Raw genomic sequence first — 15105 nt, 5'->3', positions numbered from 1 at the left:
TAATCTCGATGTTTGTATCTATAAGAAAGAAAAAGTAGAGATAAATGTCACTCCTTCTACACAGAGAATGTTGGGATGATTCATTTGTGTTTTATTAAAGCTTCCAAAGTTCTTCATATTAAAGGTGCAAGTTATTATTTTTCCTCAGCATGAGGGGACAGTGTGGTTAGCCAACAATTCCAATGCAAAACTCATTAATTTCACCTACAAGATACTTTCAGAGTGAGACCCTATTGATTTGATGTTAGTATTCCTGCCAAGCAATCAGAATGGATCTCCTTCCCATGACAGGACCGGAGCAGCTCTTCTGGCTGCTGGCTCGTTCTCTCTGAAGCTCACATGAAGTGAAACAGTTCCAGGAGCATAGTAACCTACTTACATCCATTTTGCACTGCTTTGAACAATTGCACAAAATAGAAGGTAATATGAGGAGAAAAGAGCATCCGAGCTACAGGGCCATCAAACACAAACTAGTCCCAGGAACTCAGCATAGCTCTTCATACCTGGAAGAATCTGGAAAGAACTGGCTAGAAGACTACAATGTGAGGGACACACTGACACAAACAGAGACAGCCCTCACTCGTCCATCCATTTTCCATCCCCTCACTGCATTGATGTATCTGCAAATTAAAGGAGACAAGCCTTCCATTACTTTTGGCCACAAAATATTTCTGTAGACCATGGTCTCTGGATCCCTGAACTGGCTATACCAGGTAATCCAAAAGTGCACCATGAACATTTTAGTCCAGAGATGGGGGCATGCTAAAGGCATTTCTGCCTTGAGAAAATCTCAGTGACTTGGCTGTCAGTACTGCTTTACTAGACACATCACTGCAGTTAGCTCCTGCTCTCAGCTCCTGCTCTCAGCTCATGTCCAAGTTTTTGGGCCCTGCTATGTGGCTGTTTGCAGGGTTAGTTAACAAATACCATCTCCAGCGTACAGTCAGGAGAGGGTTAGAGTCCACCTCTGACAACTTGGCAGAGATCCCAGCTACCTAATGCTGTGATTGAAGAGGCAGGCACTTATGGGCAGTGGGAAATTCAATCCACTACTTGAGGCAGGTGTATAAGGTATTGTGATAGGCCAGTTGTTTCATTGCACTAAGCAGCACTTCACAGAATCACAGAATGGGTAAGGTTGGAAGGGACCTCTGGAGATCATCTAGTCCAACCACCTGCTCAAGCAGGGTCACCTAGAGCGTATTAGACAGGGTTGCATCCAGGCAGGCCTTGAAGATCTCCAGAGAAGGAGACTCCACAGCCTCTCTGGGCAACCTGTGCCAGTGCTCCGTCACTCTCACAGTGAAGACATTCCTCCTCACATTCAGACGGAACTTCCTGTGGTTCAGTTTTTGCCAACTGCCTCTTGTGCTGTTGCATGGGACAACTGAAAAGATTTTAGCCCCATCCCCTTGACATCCTCCCTTCGGATACTTGTACATGTTGAGAAGATCCCCTCTCAGTCTTCTCTTCTCCAGGCTAAACAGGCCCAGCTCTCACAGCCGTTAGGGCAGATGCTCCAGCCCTCTGGTCATCTTCGTAGGTAGCCCTGCGCTGGACTCTCTCCAGTAGCTCCATGTCTCTCTTGTACTGGGGAGCCCAGAACTGGCACTTCCTTGCAAAATGGACCCTAGCAACTCTTGTGTCAATTTGCTGGAAACACTTCCTAGCTTTGAAGGGAGACAGGGACAGGCAGAAGCAGAAGTGTACAGCAACTGAGCATGGAGACAGTCATTACCAGGATGATCTCCAGAGCTGGGGCCAGCCCATTCTCCTGCACATAGGAATGCTGACTAAGGCTCTTTGCTTTTCCCCTGGAAATTTGTGCTGGAGAGTCTTCGAGGCTCACCTGGTGCTTTATGCTCTGCCAGATAGGGATTTCCTCCACTGCTGTCTCTGTAATTCCCTGACAGAGGAAATAGCCAGGGGAACTTGTCAGCCAAATCCTGTTGCAGCTGAACTTGGAAGCAGCCTTCAATTTCTGTACCATTTTCACCTAACACATTGCACTTCTTCCTCACTGCTGGTCTCCCCAGACCTTTCACACTCACTCATTTCTTCCCTCTGCCTCTGTGTGCACCTTGAGGCCATCCTCCACTGAGCATGAAAAAGAGTTCAGGCTCCTCCTGCCTAAACCTGCCCCCAGCCTCTTGTGTCAGGAGAGCCCAGAAATATAGTCCCATTTCCTCCCTTTTCTTATCCAAATAAATTAACTCAAACAACTAATCTGTCATCTGCCTCAGAAACTGGTAACTCCATTGCTAAGTGGTGCTTGTCATATATGAAAATCCCTGGAAATAGAATTTCAATCTGATTAGAGCAGCTGCCCATTAAGACACATTACACCAAACCTCTACCTAAAGCTCTGCCATCTCACGTCTGTTATCGAAACCTTCATCCATCCCATTGTCCACTGTCCTCTCCCCCACACCTTGATAATACCCTTCATCTTTCAAAAAGTACATCTACCTCTGCAAATCCTCAAACACCAACAATTGCATCTCTGTCTTTAATGGGAGCCATCAAATCAAAGGGAAAACAGATTCTGTGAGCAGGCTAGTATTGTTTCTGGTGAGATCAGTGCACCTTGGTATTGGAGCTGCCAACACACCTCAGAGAGACAGGACTGGAAAACAGAACAGGGAAATGCATCGAGGCAGGCAGCTCTGGTGAACAGACCATGGGGTGGGAGGTGCTGGAGTGTCACACTGCAGTCTCACAAGTGTGCTTCACATGCTGCCGAGTGTACTCGTCTGCAGGCAGACATTTCAGCGCGTGCTAAGGAGTGTCTATCTGATCAAGAACATATGTGAGCATACACCTCTCCAGAGGGGCTTTGGGATCCAAACAGCCTGTTGTTCCCTATAGTTCAGGGGTCTGGGTGGGAGCCAGAGGGGCTCGTCCTTTGAAGAGAGGATCAGGGTAACTCCCAGGAAGGTTTCCAGGGCCTGCAGAAGAAAAGCAGTGGAAGGGAAGGAAAAAAGAGAGAAAAAGAAAGAGAGACCACCATTATTATCACAGCAATAATTCTTACCTGTCTTCCAAACTTTTCCAACACACAAGCCTCATGGACCCCACTGTTACCTGTCCTTCTCCCCTCCCCTCTTAAATTAGCATGTAAAATTACATCATTCTTCCATGCATGTTATAAATCAGAAACTAGTGCTACATACAGATTCTGAGACAGCAAAAGCAAACTTCTCACAAGCATCCCCTGTCATACCAGTGACACCAAGATTGTAGTTCCTTTGCTTTTGCTCCCAGAGCAGTTCTTACTAGTTCAGATATCAGGCTATAGGCCACGAAGCACTGGGGTTTGATCCTTACGTTGCGCCCATCACACAGAAAACCAACCCACAGACATAATTGTACAGCAGTTCCACATCCAGCAAGCATCTTATAGCAACAAACTGGAGCAAACACCATACGAAAGGGAGAAAACACAGATGGCTTTGGTTTTTTGAATGTCTATTTAAGATATAAAACTTAATTTGCTAGGGGTCATTGAGCTATATCACAGTACACTACCAAAGCAAGATTTGAACAGAATCTTTCAATGTGTTTATTTTAAACAGGCAGCCTGTAAGTTCTTGAAACAGTTCTCCTCAGGAGAAGAAAGTGCTCATCAGTGGGATATCACAGTCTATTTTATTCTTCACCTGACTAGAAACTCTTTCAACGAATTAGGTGATAAATGCAGTAGGCCAATATATCTCCCAAGAACATGTCTTGTTCTTCATGATCTGTACAACACTGGACATTCAAAAATTATTTCCAGTACTGTAGCATAGCAAGGTGGCTACTGCAGCTACAGATAACAAAAAGGAACATGACGCATTGAAACGCTTCAGCAAGGGGAATTTAGAGAGGCAGAAAGTAATTACCCATGTTAGAAGCTGCTTGGGAAGCAGATGTGAGCACAGAACAGGGGAAAGCCCCAGGGGAGCTCTGACCTCTGGAACCGCAGCTATGTTTCACTTCGAACAACGGGACTGAAGGGAATATCCGCATTTAATATTAGCATTTTCACCACTCCTAAAAGACAGGTTATGAAAGTGCTCTCCCCAGGCCATGGCTAGCCTGCTAAGATTGTCTGTTGAGCCGTGATGAGTGCTTGGCCAGAACAGAGAACTGCAGCTGCTCTTTGTCACTAATTTATGCAAGTAGAAGCTCAGGTCACTATGAAATACTGTCCTAACATTGACTTGTTGTTGAAGGCAATTGCTGTTGTGAGGTGACATGCCTAGGAATACCTAAGAGGTGAGCAGAACAAGGAAATTACCTTTCTACTATGGTGTCACACTAAACGGTTTGCATTTCCTTGTCTAAGAACCTTAGATATTAAATTACCACACTAGGCTGTTGTCTCAATACTGATAGACAAGGAAGGTCACACCCCCACATCCACTAAAATGCCTGCTTCTGAAACATTTGGGCTTGCATTGCAGGTCTCCACTCCAAATATTAGCACACCTTGATACTGCCTCATTCACAAGGTCTAGAAAGACAAAAGCTTCTAGCAAGTTTTAAAGGGACTATGTAAAAGAAAGAACAGTTTTGCATCATGTCCCAGAAGCTCTCCCCAATACACATATGCACACACAAATACACATACCTCTTGCATATATGTTCACAGTACTGTCTGATATAAAAAAGGAGAACTGAAAGGTTAGAGTCAAAAAAGCTGTGATATTCCCTGTCTCCTTCCCCTCCCCCCCTTTTTAAAATTTCTTTTGAAATTCTGATCTTGTTGAGCTTGATCAGCCAGGAGAACTCTGCCAATGACCTGAGAAAGGACATCCTTCTGCTGAGGAGACAACATACAAGCAAAGTCTAGGCAAAGTGACTTTACTTCATTTACAATACTCACTGCATTTATTTTTGATTACATCTGTTCAACACAAATGCCTGACAGTTAGGAGGACGGCTGTCTCATAAATGATTCAGTGTTCCTACTTCTCCAAGTAAGGACTGAAAAAGCTTCAAATCTATATTCCCAAGCAGTCTACCAGCAAAGCAAGGACTGGTCAGACGTGACATTCCTAGGACTTCTAAGCTAGGAAACAAAGGAAGAATAATCTTTTTGTTCTTTCTCCCTCTATGCCTCTTATTAAAAAAATAAATAAATAAATAAAAGCTAACTTTTTAAAATCCAGTTAAGGGAAAACCAGATACACTTATTCCTTTTCTAGTCAGTTCTTTCATATCCCAGATTTAAAGTCTGGAGGCACAGAAGCAGTACAGGAACGGGCAAGAGACTCAATGCAAAGTATAATCGTACAAAACAGGAAGACCATAGTTCATTTTCAAAAACTAAGAACAATAACTGAGGAAACAGCCAACAAGGCCTCTCCCACCACAGGCCTATTGCACATAGCAACTGCTATCTGATCCAAAGATCTTTTTTATTTAGATCCCCTAGGAGGGACAGTCCCCTTGCTATTAGAGCAGTGAAGCTTGCACCGCACTGCAGAGTAGGGAAGATTATTGCAGACTTCTCAGGGCTTATACTAACTGTGTCCTGTTTCAGGCTCCCCTCTGGTAAGGCCATGACGAAGCAGTTGCAGCACAGCCTCAGATCATCTCTCTGCTTCTTAAGCCCACCCATTAGTAGCCCCATCTGGGTGCAGGGAAAGCTAGAGTGCTGGACTACACAGTACTCAAGGATCCCTGCTGGAAGACAATCTCCCCAGCCGCAGCCCAGCACCACCACTTCCTCTCTGTCATATGAACCCAGCTGGCACGCACATACTGAAGGGGAGAAAATAGGGCAATCTGCTAACACCAGTTTCAGCTTTCATGTGCAGGGACTACCTACCAAGAAGCACAGGGGGTCTGCAGAATGCAAGGGAGCACAGAGATCCACCACTGGCCATACCGCAGTGGTCACTTCCCAGACAGAAATTCTGGGCCCAAGCTCAGTGTCTGGCCACTGGATGCCAGAAAGCAGTGATCAGAAGGTGGCAATAGGAATGCAAATTCAGGGACTGCAGCTGGCATGCAGCAGCTGGCATGCAGCAGCTGGCTAAAAGTAGCTTAGCATGGAATTTGAGTCTTGGCCATCTGAATGTGAGTTTCAAGCACGAGTCACCCTAGTATCTATTTCTGTTTGCTTGAGTCACTCCTCTGCCCCAACATTCACCAAGCTCAGGAATTTTTCTCTTGCAGAGCAAGAAGTTAGCATTTTAGAAGGCATCACATTATTCCCGCTCCACAGAAGACAGGAAGAACATTTCTGTAGTATTTTCCCTGTGGACTTGCACAGGAAAGTTTGGGATGCATTAAAACAACACTTGCCAGCCCACGCAGGGTCGGCGGAGATAACGGCTCTACCACACAGGGCAGTCTTGTCAATAACCTGGCTGAGCCAAAGCTTAACAGAAACAGTGAGGACAGCAAGTGCTGTGGTCTGCCACCATGGGCAGGCAAAGGAAGGACTCTGAGCTCTCTGTGCTATTCAGATTGTGCGCTTGCAAGAAGCGCAGCAGCCCCCGCTGTAAATCCACCTTAAACCCAGCAGCTGTTTTAATCAATATCAACCTTACCCAGGCTGTCTGCTTTAGTGCCTATGGAAGTCTTCCTCAGTTCATTACTGGCGTATATCCAGGCACAGCTCTACCTCACAGCAAGCCAAGCTGAACCCATTCTGTATTTGTGGGTAGTCCTATGCCACCCACCAGTCTGGACACACTTACAATTCCTTTTCATCCCCAGAGAGATGGAGAGAGGATACAGCCAGGAGCAGTTTCCTTTAGTCAAGTTGCCCATCCTTCTTCCACCTCACTCTTTGATGCCTGGAATTAAGTCTTACCATACTTTTCCTGAAGAAAATTCTCACAGATCCAGCACATCTGGGATTCTTTGTGGAAGCAAGTGAAAAATGCAGCAGCACAGCAAATCTCACAGCAGTGGCACAGACTTTGCTAACATAATTATGACCAAGTATGTACATCTGGTAATCATGTGGTTATTTTAGGTGATTTCCATGAAAGAAAAAGAAAAAGAAAAAAAAAAAAAAAAAAAAAAGAGAGAGGTGCAGAGTTGATACCTAATTATGGACTCATCTATATACTTATAAACAGAGACAGTGTTCTGTGCTAGTTTAACTATTCTGTGGTAGGAAACTTCTAGGAGGGAACTGATAAGGCCTACTAGTCACCTGCTTTCAACCTCCTTCTGGGGCTGCCAGGCACCTCACTGAATGTATCCCAGCACCTCAGGACTTGAGGGAAGCCACGTGAACTTCTAACACTTTCTCATGTTTGCAAAGAATCAAACCTCTGGCAAACAGGGCCAGAGACAAGGGTGTGTTAGGCCTCACTTCTTCCAGGTGGAGTTAATGCTAAGCTTTGCACAGGCAATTGCATTGTGAAGGCCCAGGCAAAGAGAGAAGGACCTGCTTCCACAAGTGAGTACTTACACCAGAATCCCACAAAGGGTGATGCGTGCCCATGCTAGGAGTGCCCTCACTTCATGTACTCCCCTTCGCTCACATAGTCCATAAAAGACCCTGGCAACTCAGCAAAATCTTCCAAGACAAGACTGGTAGAGTCCTCACCCAGCAGGTCACTGTCAGGCCGGGAGACCCTGGGGTGTGGAGCAGGCGGAGGCGGTGGTGGCTGAGGAGGAGGCTCTGAGGTGCTAGACTGGATGCAGTCAGGCGAAGGGTGAGGTGGCTGCTCCTCACACTCCTCCAGCTCCCCTTCTGCCTCTGAGGAGGCTGGTCCTAGGACGTGGTAGAGGCTGGGCAAGCGGATATCAAAGCGAAGGCCAAACTTGGCAAAGAGCTTCTCATTGAGGGAGTACAGCTTCTCTGAGATGTCGTAGCCAAGGTGTGATGAGAAGAGGCGGGCAATGTAGCGGTCCTTCCTCAAGAGGAGATATAGCTTCTTTCTTGGCCAGGTGACATAACTGCAGTCGGTCTCAGCCGTCAGTGTGACCTGCGGGGCAGGGAGAAGAGCAGCACAAGGGAAAACAGAGTAAGTCGCACTGCTCTGGTGAGAGCCACCCACCGTGGGGATGTGCAGCTCCTCTCTGATAAAAGACTTTACCCCCTTTACCCTGCTCTCTTCAGGGATGGCAGAGGTGGAGCGCCATCTGTATGATAATCATAGGTCTTTACCTTCCTCTGCTTCTTTCTTGCTTCCCCCAAAAAGATGGAGATCTGGTTTTCCTAAGTTTTTACTTTCTCACGTTCAAATGATGATCACTGTTTACACCTGAGCAATGCAGCTGAAAAGAATAGGGTAGCAGAGACAGCATGGAGGGCCTTATCCTGCAGAAACAGAGGGGCAGTTCTGCCTATCAAACATGCCCAGATGACTGGCTGCCACCCCTTCCCCAAGCTGGGTCACACACCCCCAAGCTTTGAGAAGTTCTGGGGCATGGGAAGTGCCAGCTGGTAAGGTTGTCTTCCCTCCCCCCCCCCCCCCACTGGAGGGGCATTGCTTCTTACCAACTCTCACAGGTGCTGTAGGGCAGAACAGCATTTAACAACCCACAGTGGCACAGGGCAGATTAGCAAGAGAAGACGACTGTCACAAGCAGTTTTTACCATGTTTGCATGTAAAGAGGGAACAGGTAATTAGAGGATGTCAGATATCATAATCCAAGGTGGAACAGAGCCCATCTCAGGCTATTAGAAGTTTCATTTGGTTGATTTTAAGTACAGTAATTTTGCTTTGGGTTTTACCAACACAAAAAAGGCGTTTTTTCCCTAGCCATAAGATTAAGTTATTTATAATAATTTTAAAAAATCACATATGGTATATGTGTGGAGGTTGAAATATAAAAATAGTAATAATAAACAAACCATAACATAGAGAAACACATGAAGGGTCAAAACAGAGAAGAACATCCGAGTGTAACAGAGATGCCAGCAAGTGAACAAGTGATAGAGCCAAAATATCCTGGGGGCTCCCTTTCATTCTCTATCAAGGGGTATCCTTGGCCAGCCACCATGGCAGAAGGCCACTAGGAAGCTAAACACAGCTTAGCTACAAGCATGTGTCCTTGGGTTTGATATTTAATGCCACAGCCGTTGCAAGCAGCTGTCTTATGAAAGAAATATAGAAATGAAAACCTGACAACTTTCCCAGGCTGAGGTGAGAGGGAAAGTAAGGATCACACGGAAATTTGAATGATGAGTTTCTCATTTTCCTAACCAATGTCTGGCAAAGTTATTGAAACCCTCTGCTTCTCACAAGGCATAAAGTAAAATGTAATGACAAAACCTCTCTCTTAACCAGGGCAGCAGGACAGAATTCACTTGTGAATCCCCCTGGCACACTTGCTCCTGCATCAGAGCTCATAATTTAGTCTTCTGGGGGAAGAGTGCCAGTTGTGAAACCCAACTCCTCTAGACACTGGGAACCAGCAGTTCTGTGGGAAAAAGACACAGCCAAAGCAGAAAACATAAAGAAACTGGATTGTCTGATGGAATGAAACATTTTGTCATTTTTTGCTAAGCCCAGAATTGAAGCTGCTTAACCCAGACAGCAATGAGGAGAACTTGAACAAGAAAACCCTTCTCTGCCTTCCTACAATGAAGTCCTAGAGTCTTCAAACATGGTTTCTTTACCCACATGATTTTGGTGTTGGGAATAAGATTGAGATAAAAAATGGAGTTTTGTTAACTGCTCAGATAAGAGGAACTGATGGGTTAAACAACTGTCAAAAGCAGCACATCACCATAACTAAGTATGGCTGTCAAAAGTAATGTCCTGCCAGGAACGAGAACTTGTCACGTCTCACTTAATGAATGCCAGTCTCACATAGCTTGCTCTTTCTTCATGCTTCTAAGTAAGCAGACCTGGGTTTGAGGCATTTCCAACACATTGCTGCAGCCTTTCTCTGGAATTGTCTCACGTACCACACAAAGACACTCAGGATGTGTGGGAACATTCAGTTCCACAGAAATTACCTTAGAAAACATTGCAGATATCTTTGCAGGTTGCATGTCATCTGGCCAGCCATCTCCTCCCATAGAGGGAGTATTTTCCCCCAAGAAGCACTGGGCAGCCATCATGCTCTCCACTTGGCTCTTGTGCAAGCACAGTGCAAGAGCTAGCAGCAATCTGCCACTGGGTTGCAGATCTGTGTGTGGGGCACCACCACTGCCAGAACAGATGTACTGTTCCTACCCTTATCTGCCCTGTTATCTTGGCCTGACATCCTAGTTTCTGCTACCCACCTCCATGCAAGTTGTAGCTCTGTGCCACATTCACAAGGTCAGTCATTGCCTGCAACTGTTTTTCTTGCAAGACCATAACCATTGGTATAGCTTTCAGGAGTGACAGCCATGAACCCTCTCACAAACTACAAGGGCCAAATTCAGAGCCAAGGGAAGCAGATTCTGAGAGCTGCTCTGTTTTAAGCAAGTCTAAACTTGGCTGACCTCTTAACAAAGCATCATCGTTCCCTCACGACTGTCCTGTGCTCCCAAGGGATTAGCAAAATCCCTCCTTATATGCCCTAACTGGCATATTCTAGAGACACATCCTGATTAGGGATCAGCCTATCCTGGCTTGCAAGTTAAAGGCAGAGAGATGTGGGCTTGAGTAATCTTCTCCAGAAGGAAAGTCAAACAAATACTATAGGGTTGAGCACAAGGGCAAAACCCTGTTTTTCATTTGCTGCAAATAAGAATTGAGTCTGACCTCTAAGACCTCTAAAAATGGAATTCTTATACTCAGAAAGAGCGTATATATGTGAGTATTATACTCATGCCGTACTGTGCTGTCAGCCATGAGGAGGGGGTAGGAAATTATTCTTGGTTAGCTTTGAATAGCAGATACGAACCCACTCTGTCCCTTTCCCAGGCTGTAAGTGGCAAGGAGAAAGAGTAGGCTACTACAGAGCCAAGGCAGTGGCACAGTTACCTGGAAAGTTCCTTCCTCAGAGGGTCGCAGTGACTCCCATTCCGGAGAGTCCAAGAACTGATATGGAAATATATAGTGCAAGAATTGTCCATCCTGGCTCACTCGGATCCTGCGGAGAGGATAGATGAGACACACAAACTTAAGCTGCAAAATAGATGGTGCATAAACCTGACTAGCTCACAGAATGTGCAGGCAGCCTGTCCCTACCAGGGAGGAATGGCCTTCTCTCCACCTGGCACGTGTCATTGCTCCAAGTTGCTCCTTTTTAAGTACTTCTAAGTCTGACTGTGGCTCTTTGTACTTACCTCTTCCTCCTCTCCTCCTAATTGAGGGGAAAAGGGGAGGGGAGATTCACAGTTGGGGGGAAGGGGAGGGGCGATAAACTGCCTTGATGCTGGGAAGCCTCTATACTCAGAATCCCCCAAATGACACTGGCCATCCTTGCTGGCACATCACACGGCAAGCTTATAGTTTGCTGCCATTTATCATTCAATCTCTTTGGCCTCTTTGCCTTCCAAGTATCCCTTGTATCCCTTTCTCCTATTTTTGCTGCAATTGCCTGGCAATGTCAAGGTCAAACTTGCACTCAGCTCTGCTGGGGAGCAGAAAGGAAGAGCTGCAGAGGCCTGGGGCTGTGGCAGGAACTTTTAAACTCTAGGGAATGCAAGATCCATTTCTGACTCTGCACCATCGCATTGCTGTGTGATTTGGGGCCTTTTGCTCCCCGGCCCCATGTTCCCCGGCTGTATGATGCACAAAGGCAATTCTAGCCTTCAGGAATCATAAGGCTCTGTTCACTGTTAGTAAGTCAATTGAAAACACTGTGTGGAAAGGTCAGGGGGTTGCAAGGCAGGCCTTCTGATCCAGGAACATTTTGCCCTTCCAAGACTCTCCTGTCTTGATACTTTTTCAGTTTAAAAGGGGAGCACCATAACAGCAGCAATGGTCTGTTGGGTCTGCAAGGACCTCACAAGCTCGTTGCAAGGCAGTAGTCTGGGTACCACAAAATACAAATACAGCTCATACAAATACAAATACAGAGCATAGTATACCAGAGGAGATGCATACTTCCCACTGCAAAAGAGAGCAGAACTGCTCCTCCAGCATTGTCTGGCTGCTGCAGCACCTCCATGCTCACACAGCAGCATCAGAGCACCCAGTGTGAAGGAAAACAACACAAACTCCCCCCCCCCTACACACACACACACACACACACACTAGCATTATTTGCAGATATGCTACACTACAGAGGAGGCTGCGCAGCACAGCTGTTTGGTGAGGGGAAAGACACCTAAAGGAAATACAGGCACTCAATTTCCTCCTTCAGCTAATTCTTAGTGAATTAGCTCTTCTTCAGATAGTGGAAGTAAGGAAGCTGGCAAGTGCACAGATCTGCTTTCCTCATATAGAGCCTGCTTTTTATACAGCACCCTCCTCCCAGCACAGCTTTAAGCCACGGGTGCAAGCCAAGAGCAAGATGCGAACTGAACAGACACCTGAGAATCAGGATTCCCTAGGTTTGGGCTGTGATTCCTCACTCTTTTCTTGCAGTGCACCTTACACTTCTCCTCTTTAGGCTTCAATTTCTCCCTTTTTCAAAAGGAAGGAAGAACACTACTTAAGGCAGAGAAGGATTTGAATTCTTGGACCAGGAGAGCTGTATAAGCACTCTGAATAATTAGCCTTGAAACATCAAGCACTTTCTGAGCACACAGTAGTTGTGCTAGGTGTCTTCAGCTATGACTACCTTGCAGAGCAAGGCTTTTAAAGGCATTATTTATGAAGTGCTTTGAGATCAACAGAGAAGGGTTGTTAGCGAAGTGTTTGCTGCTGCCTTTTGCCATTTGGTGTTGGATAGTGGTCCCAGGATGCTCTTAACACATCCTAAAAAGGTGGGAAAAAAACAAACACCAAGAAAAGGAAGGACAGCCATTCCTCTTTAAACCTCCCCACCCTCAACAAGGAAGATAGACCACTGCAGTAAAACACAGAAGCTCCAGGTGACACTGGGTTTGTCTTCCCAACGGAAAATCCTTATGAGCTCCTACAACTTAACACTGTTCCCATTTGTTGGTCTCTTTCCTTTCCTACTCTCAGCTGATGTAGATGCCAAGTGTCTGGCAGCAGGTAGAAAGCTAATATCGCTACTACCTTTCTACATTTTGATTTTGCAAATTGGAAAAGAGATAAGCTCATAGAAGCATGCCACGTCCTTGATGATCCAAAGAAGGAACATCATGAATGGATGAGAGCACAGGGAAAGAAATAGTCTAGTGAGGTGGGATCCATTACAGGAGAGCTCTCTCTCTTTTTAACGAAACAACTCTCAAAGTGAAAAATTTCCAAACCCTGGGAATAGAAGGGTAGAATCTTTACCTTCAACACTCCTGGCTAAGGTGAACAGATGAACTAAAGACTACTACTCGTCATACTTAATGCATGGCCATTCACATCACAGAGACGTGTCCAGTACCCACAGAGACCACAGCTTCAAGCACATCTCTTTCCTGCCTTGAGAAACAACCTCTCAAGGCTTTCACACTCCAGGTCTTCTTCTGTCAGAAATAACATCACTTTAAAAGGACAGAAGAAGAGATAAGGATTCCCCAACAGTACCACAAGCAGGGCTGAGTTGGCAGCTTCACTGTATTTGATTATACAAATCACTCCATGAAATATTCTAACTTTAAAATAACCCCCCAAACCCTATCCCCCAACAGACATATCTCAAAGCCCTTTTAGAAGAAGGAAATCATAACCACTCATTTACACAGAAGGAGAAAGACTAATGCCTAGAACAGTAAATCACACTGCTCCCCTATCAAAATTTGTTCAGAAACAGGGAGGCCTTTACCTGCCAGACAGCAGCAACGAGAGGCGGTCAATGGGCGTCTTGCCCTCCACTGCATAATTCTGGTCTCTAACTAATGACTGGACTTGTTCTTCGCAGCACTTCACAACTTCTTTGTAGACTTCCAGGGGCACCTGCAAGGGCAGGTACATGGTCTTGTAGAGAAGGTCAAACTCTTCTGGGATGATATCCTTGCGGAGCCGGTAAGCCAGGTGAGCCAGCTGAAGCAAGCAGACTAGGACGAGCAGCATGTTCCAGATGAAGATATCGAGCCCACAGGCACTCAGCCAGCCCCACAGAGCATAGCAGAAGTAGCCTGGGGCCAGCAGGCCAAAGATATAGAGGGAGCCAAAGATGCCGCTTCCCCCCATGTACCCCAGAAGGACAATGCAACTGGCCAGCTGGTAGGCTGCTCCCTCCATGTGCTCCTTCCAGGTGTCGCACATGGGGGGCTGCAGAACTGCCTGGTCCCAGGAAAGGCTGCTTCCACTCATCGTTCCCCACTCCCCACCCTCCCTGTCTGTCCTGCTTTGCAAATGAATTATCATACAAAAAACCTGCAGATATCTGAAAGCAGAGCCTCCAGGTAGCTGTTCCTCCTCCTTCTCTTGAGTGCCAGCCAGCCGGTCACACAGCAGCGTGCTTCAGAGCAACACAGTAAAGTGCCTCTGGACGTTTTTGCTCTTGATAATCCAAAAGAGCTTGCTTTTCCTCTTTACGGCTCACAAACTGGCAACTGGCCCTCACACTAGCCACGCCAGTACCAAAGGAAGCAGGCAAATACGAGACCAAAGAGCTGAGTCAAAGAAAGCGTGGAGGCCATTAGCTGGAAAACTCACAGAGGAGAGGACTGGGTAGAGATCTTGTTGCACTGTCTCTCTCGCCAGCCCTCCGGCAGTGAAAACAGAGACTGTAAGAGCGCGGCGGGGCGGGGAGGGGAGCAGAGCAGAGGGAGCTTGTGTTGAATTTGGAATGTATATCTCTTGGCAACGGAAAGTGGAGAGACCCCAACTGGATAACCATGTTTGGAACTGAAATCCAAGGAGCAAAAGCAGCGAGGAGAACAGAGAACAAGCACGCACCCGCTACTTAACATAACTCAGACACCCAGATAAGCCCAGCACAGTACAAAGAGGAGAAAGAAAAACAGCAGCTAATTTATTGTGGGGAATTTAACCACATGTGAACTTACATGCTGCTCTTCGCTTTTGCAAAAGAGTGCCTTTCATCCAGCACAAAAAAGGAAAAGGGTCATCTCCTTCTTGAACTGTAACTGGCAGTGATGGCAAGAACTCTAGCAAAAGAAGGGAAATTGATTCTTCGGAAATATTTTCCAATGTTAAGCTGTGTAGCACAGTCCCCCTTCCCCCCCGC

General features: G+C 46.2%; 1 protein-coding gene across 2 annotated transcripts; it reads right to left on the bottom strand.

The window, feature by feature from the left end:
* Positions 1–70: 70 nt before the first annotated feature.
* On the bottom strand, positions 71–14279 carry POPDC2 (popeye domain containing 2). 2 transcript variants are annotated; one of them, XM_062595169.1, is made up of 4 exons: positions 13735–14244; positions 10881–10989; positions 7559–7940; positions 71–2948 (listed from the first exon to the last, which is right to left on the bottom strand). In XM_062595169.1, the coding sequence occupies exons 1-4, from the start codon at positions 14223–14225 to the stop codon at positions 2863–2865; spliced, it is 1068 nt and encodes a 355-aa protein (XP_062451153.1). In that variant the 5' UTR covers positions 14226–14244; the 3' UTR covers positions 71–2862. The 2 variants fall into 2 exon arrangements, with proteins under 2 accessions (XP_062451153.1, XP_062451144.1); XM_062595160.1 differs by having other exon boundaries at positions 2857–2948; positions 7421–7940; positions 13735–14279.
* Positions 14280–15105: the final 826 nt, after the last annotated feature.

The sequence above is a fragment of the Rhea pennata genome, chromosome 1 (genome assembly GCF_028389875.1).
Source record: "Rhea pennata isolate bPtePen1 chromosome 1, bPtePen1.pri, whole genome shotgun sequence".
Taxonomy (NCBI): domain Eukaryota; kingdom Metazoa; phylum Chordata; class Aves; order Rheiformes; family Rheidae; genus Rhea; species Rhea pennata.
This window is presented reverse-complemented; position numbering and strand designations above follow the sequence as displayed.

Bases quoted from the DNA above. Each gene is read 5' to 3' on its own strand.
- POPDC2 (XM_062595160.1), bottom strand. From the start codon at position 14,279: ATGATAATTCATTTGCAAAGCAGGACAGACAGGGAGGGTGGGGAGTGG. The intron at 10,990-13,734 runs GTAAAGGCCTCC...TCCTCTCCGCAG, and splicing joins TCGTTGCTGCTGTCTGGCAG to GATCCGAGTGAGCCAGGATG. The intron at 7,941-10,880 runs GTAACTGTGCCA...CCTGCCCCGCAG, and splicing joins CTGAGGAAGGAACTTTCCAG to GTCACACTGACGGCTGAGAC.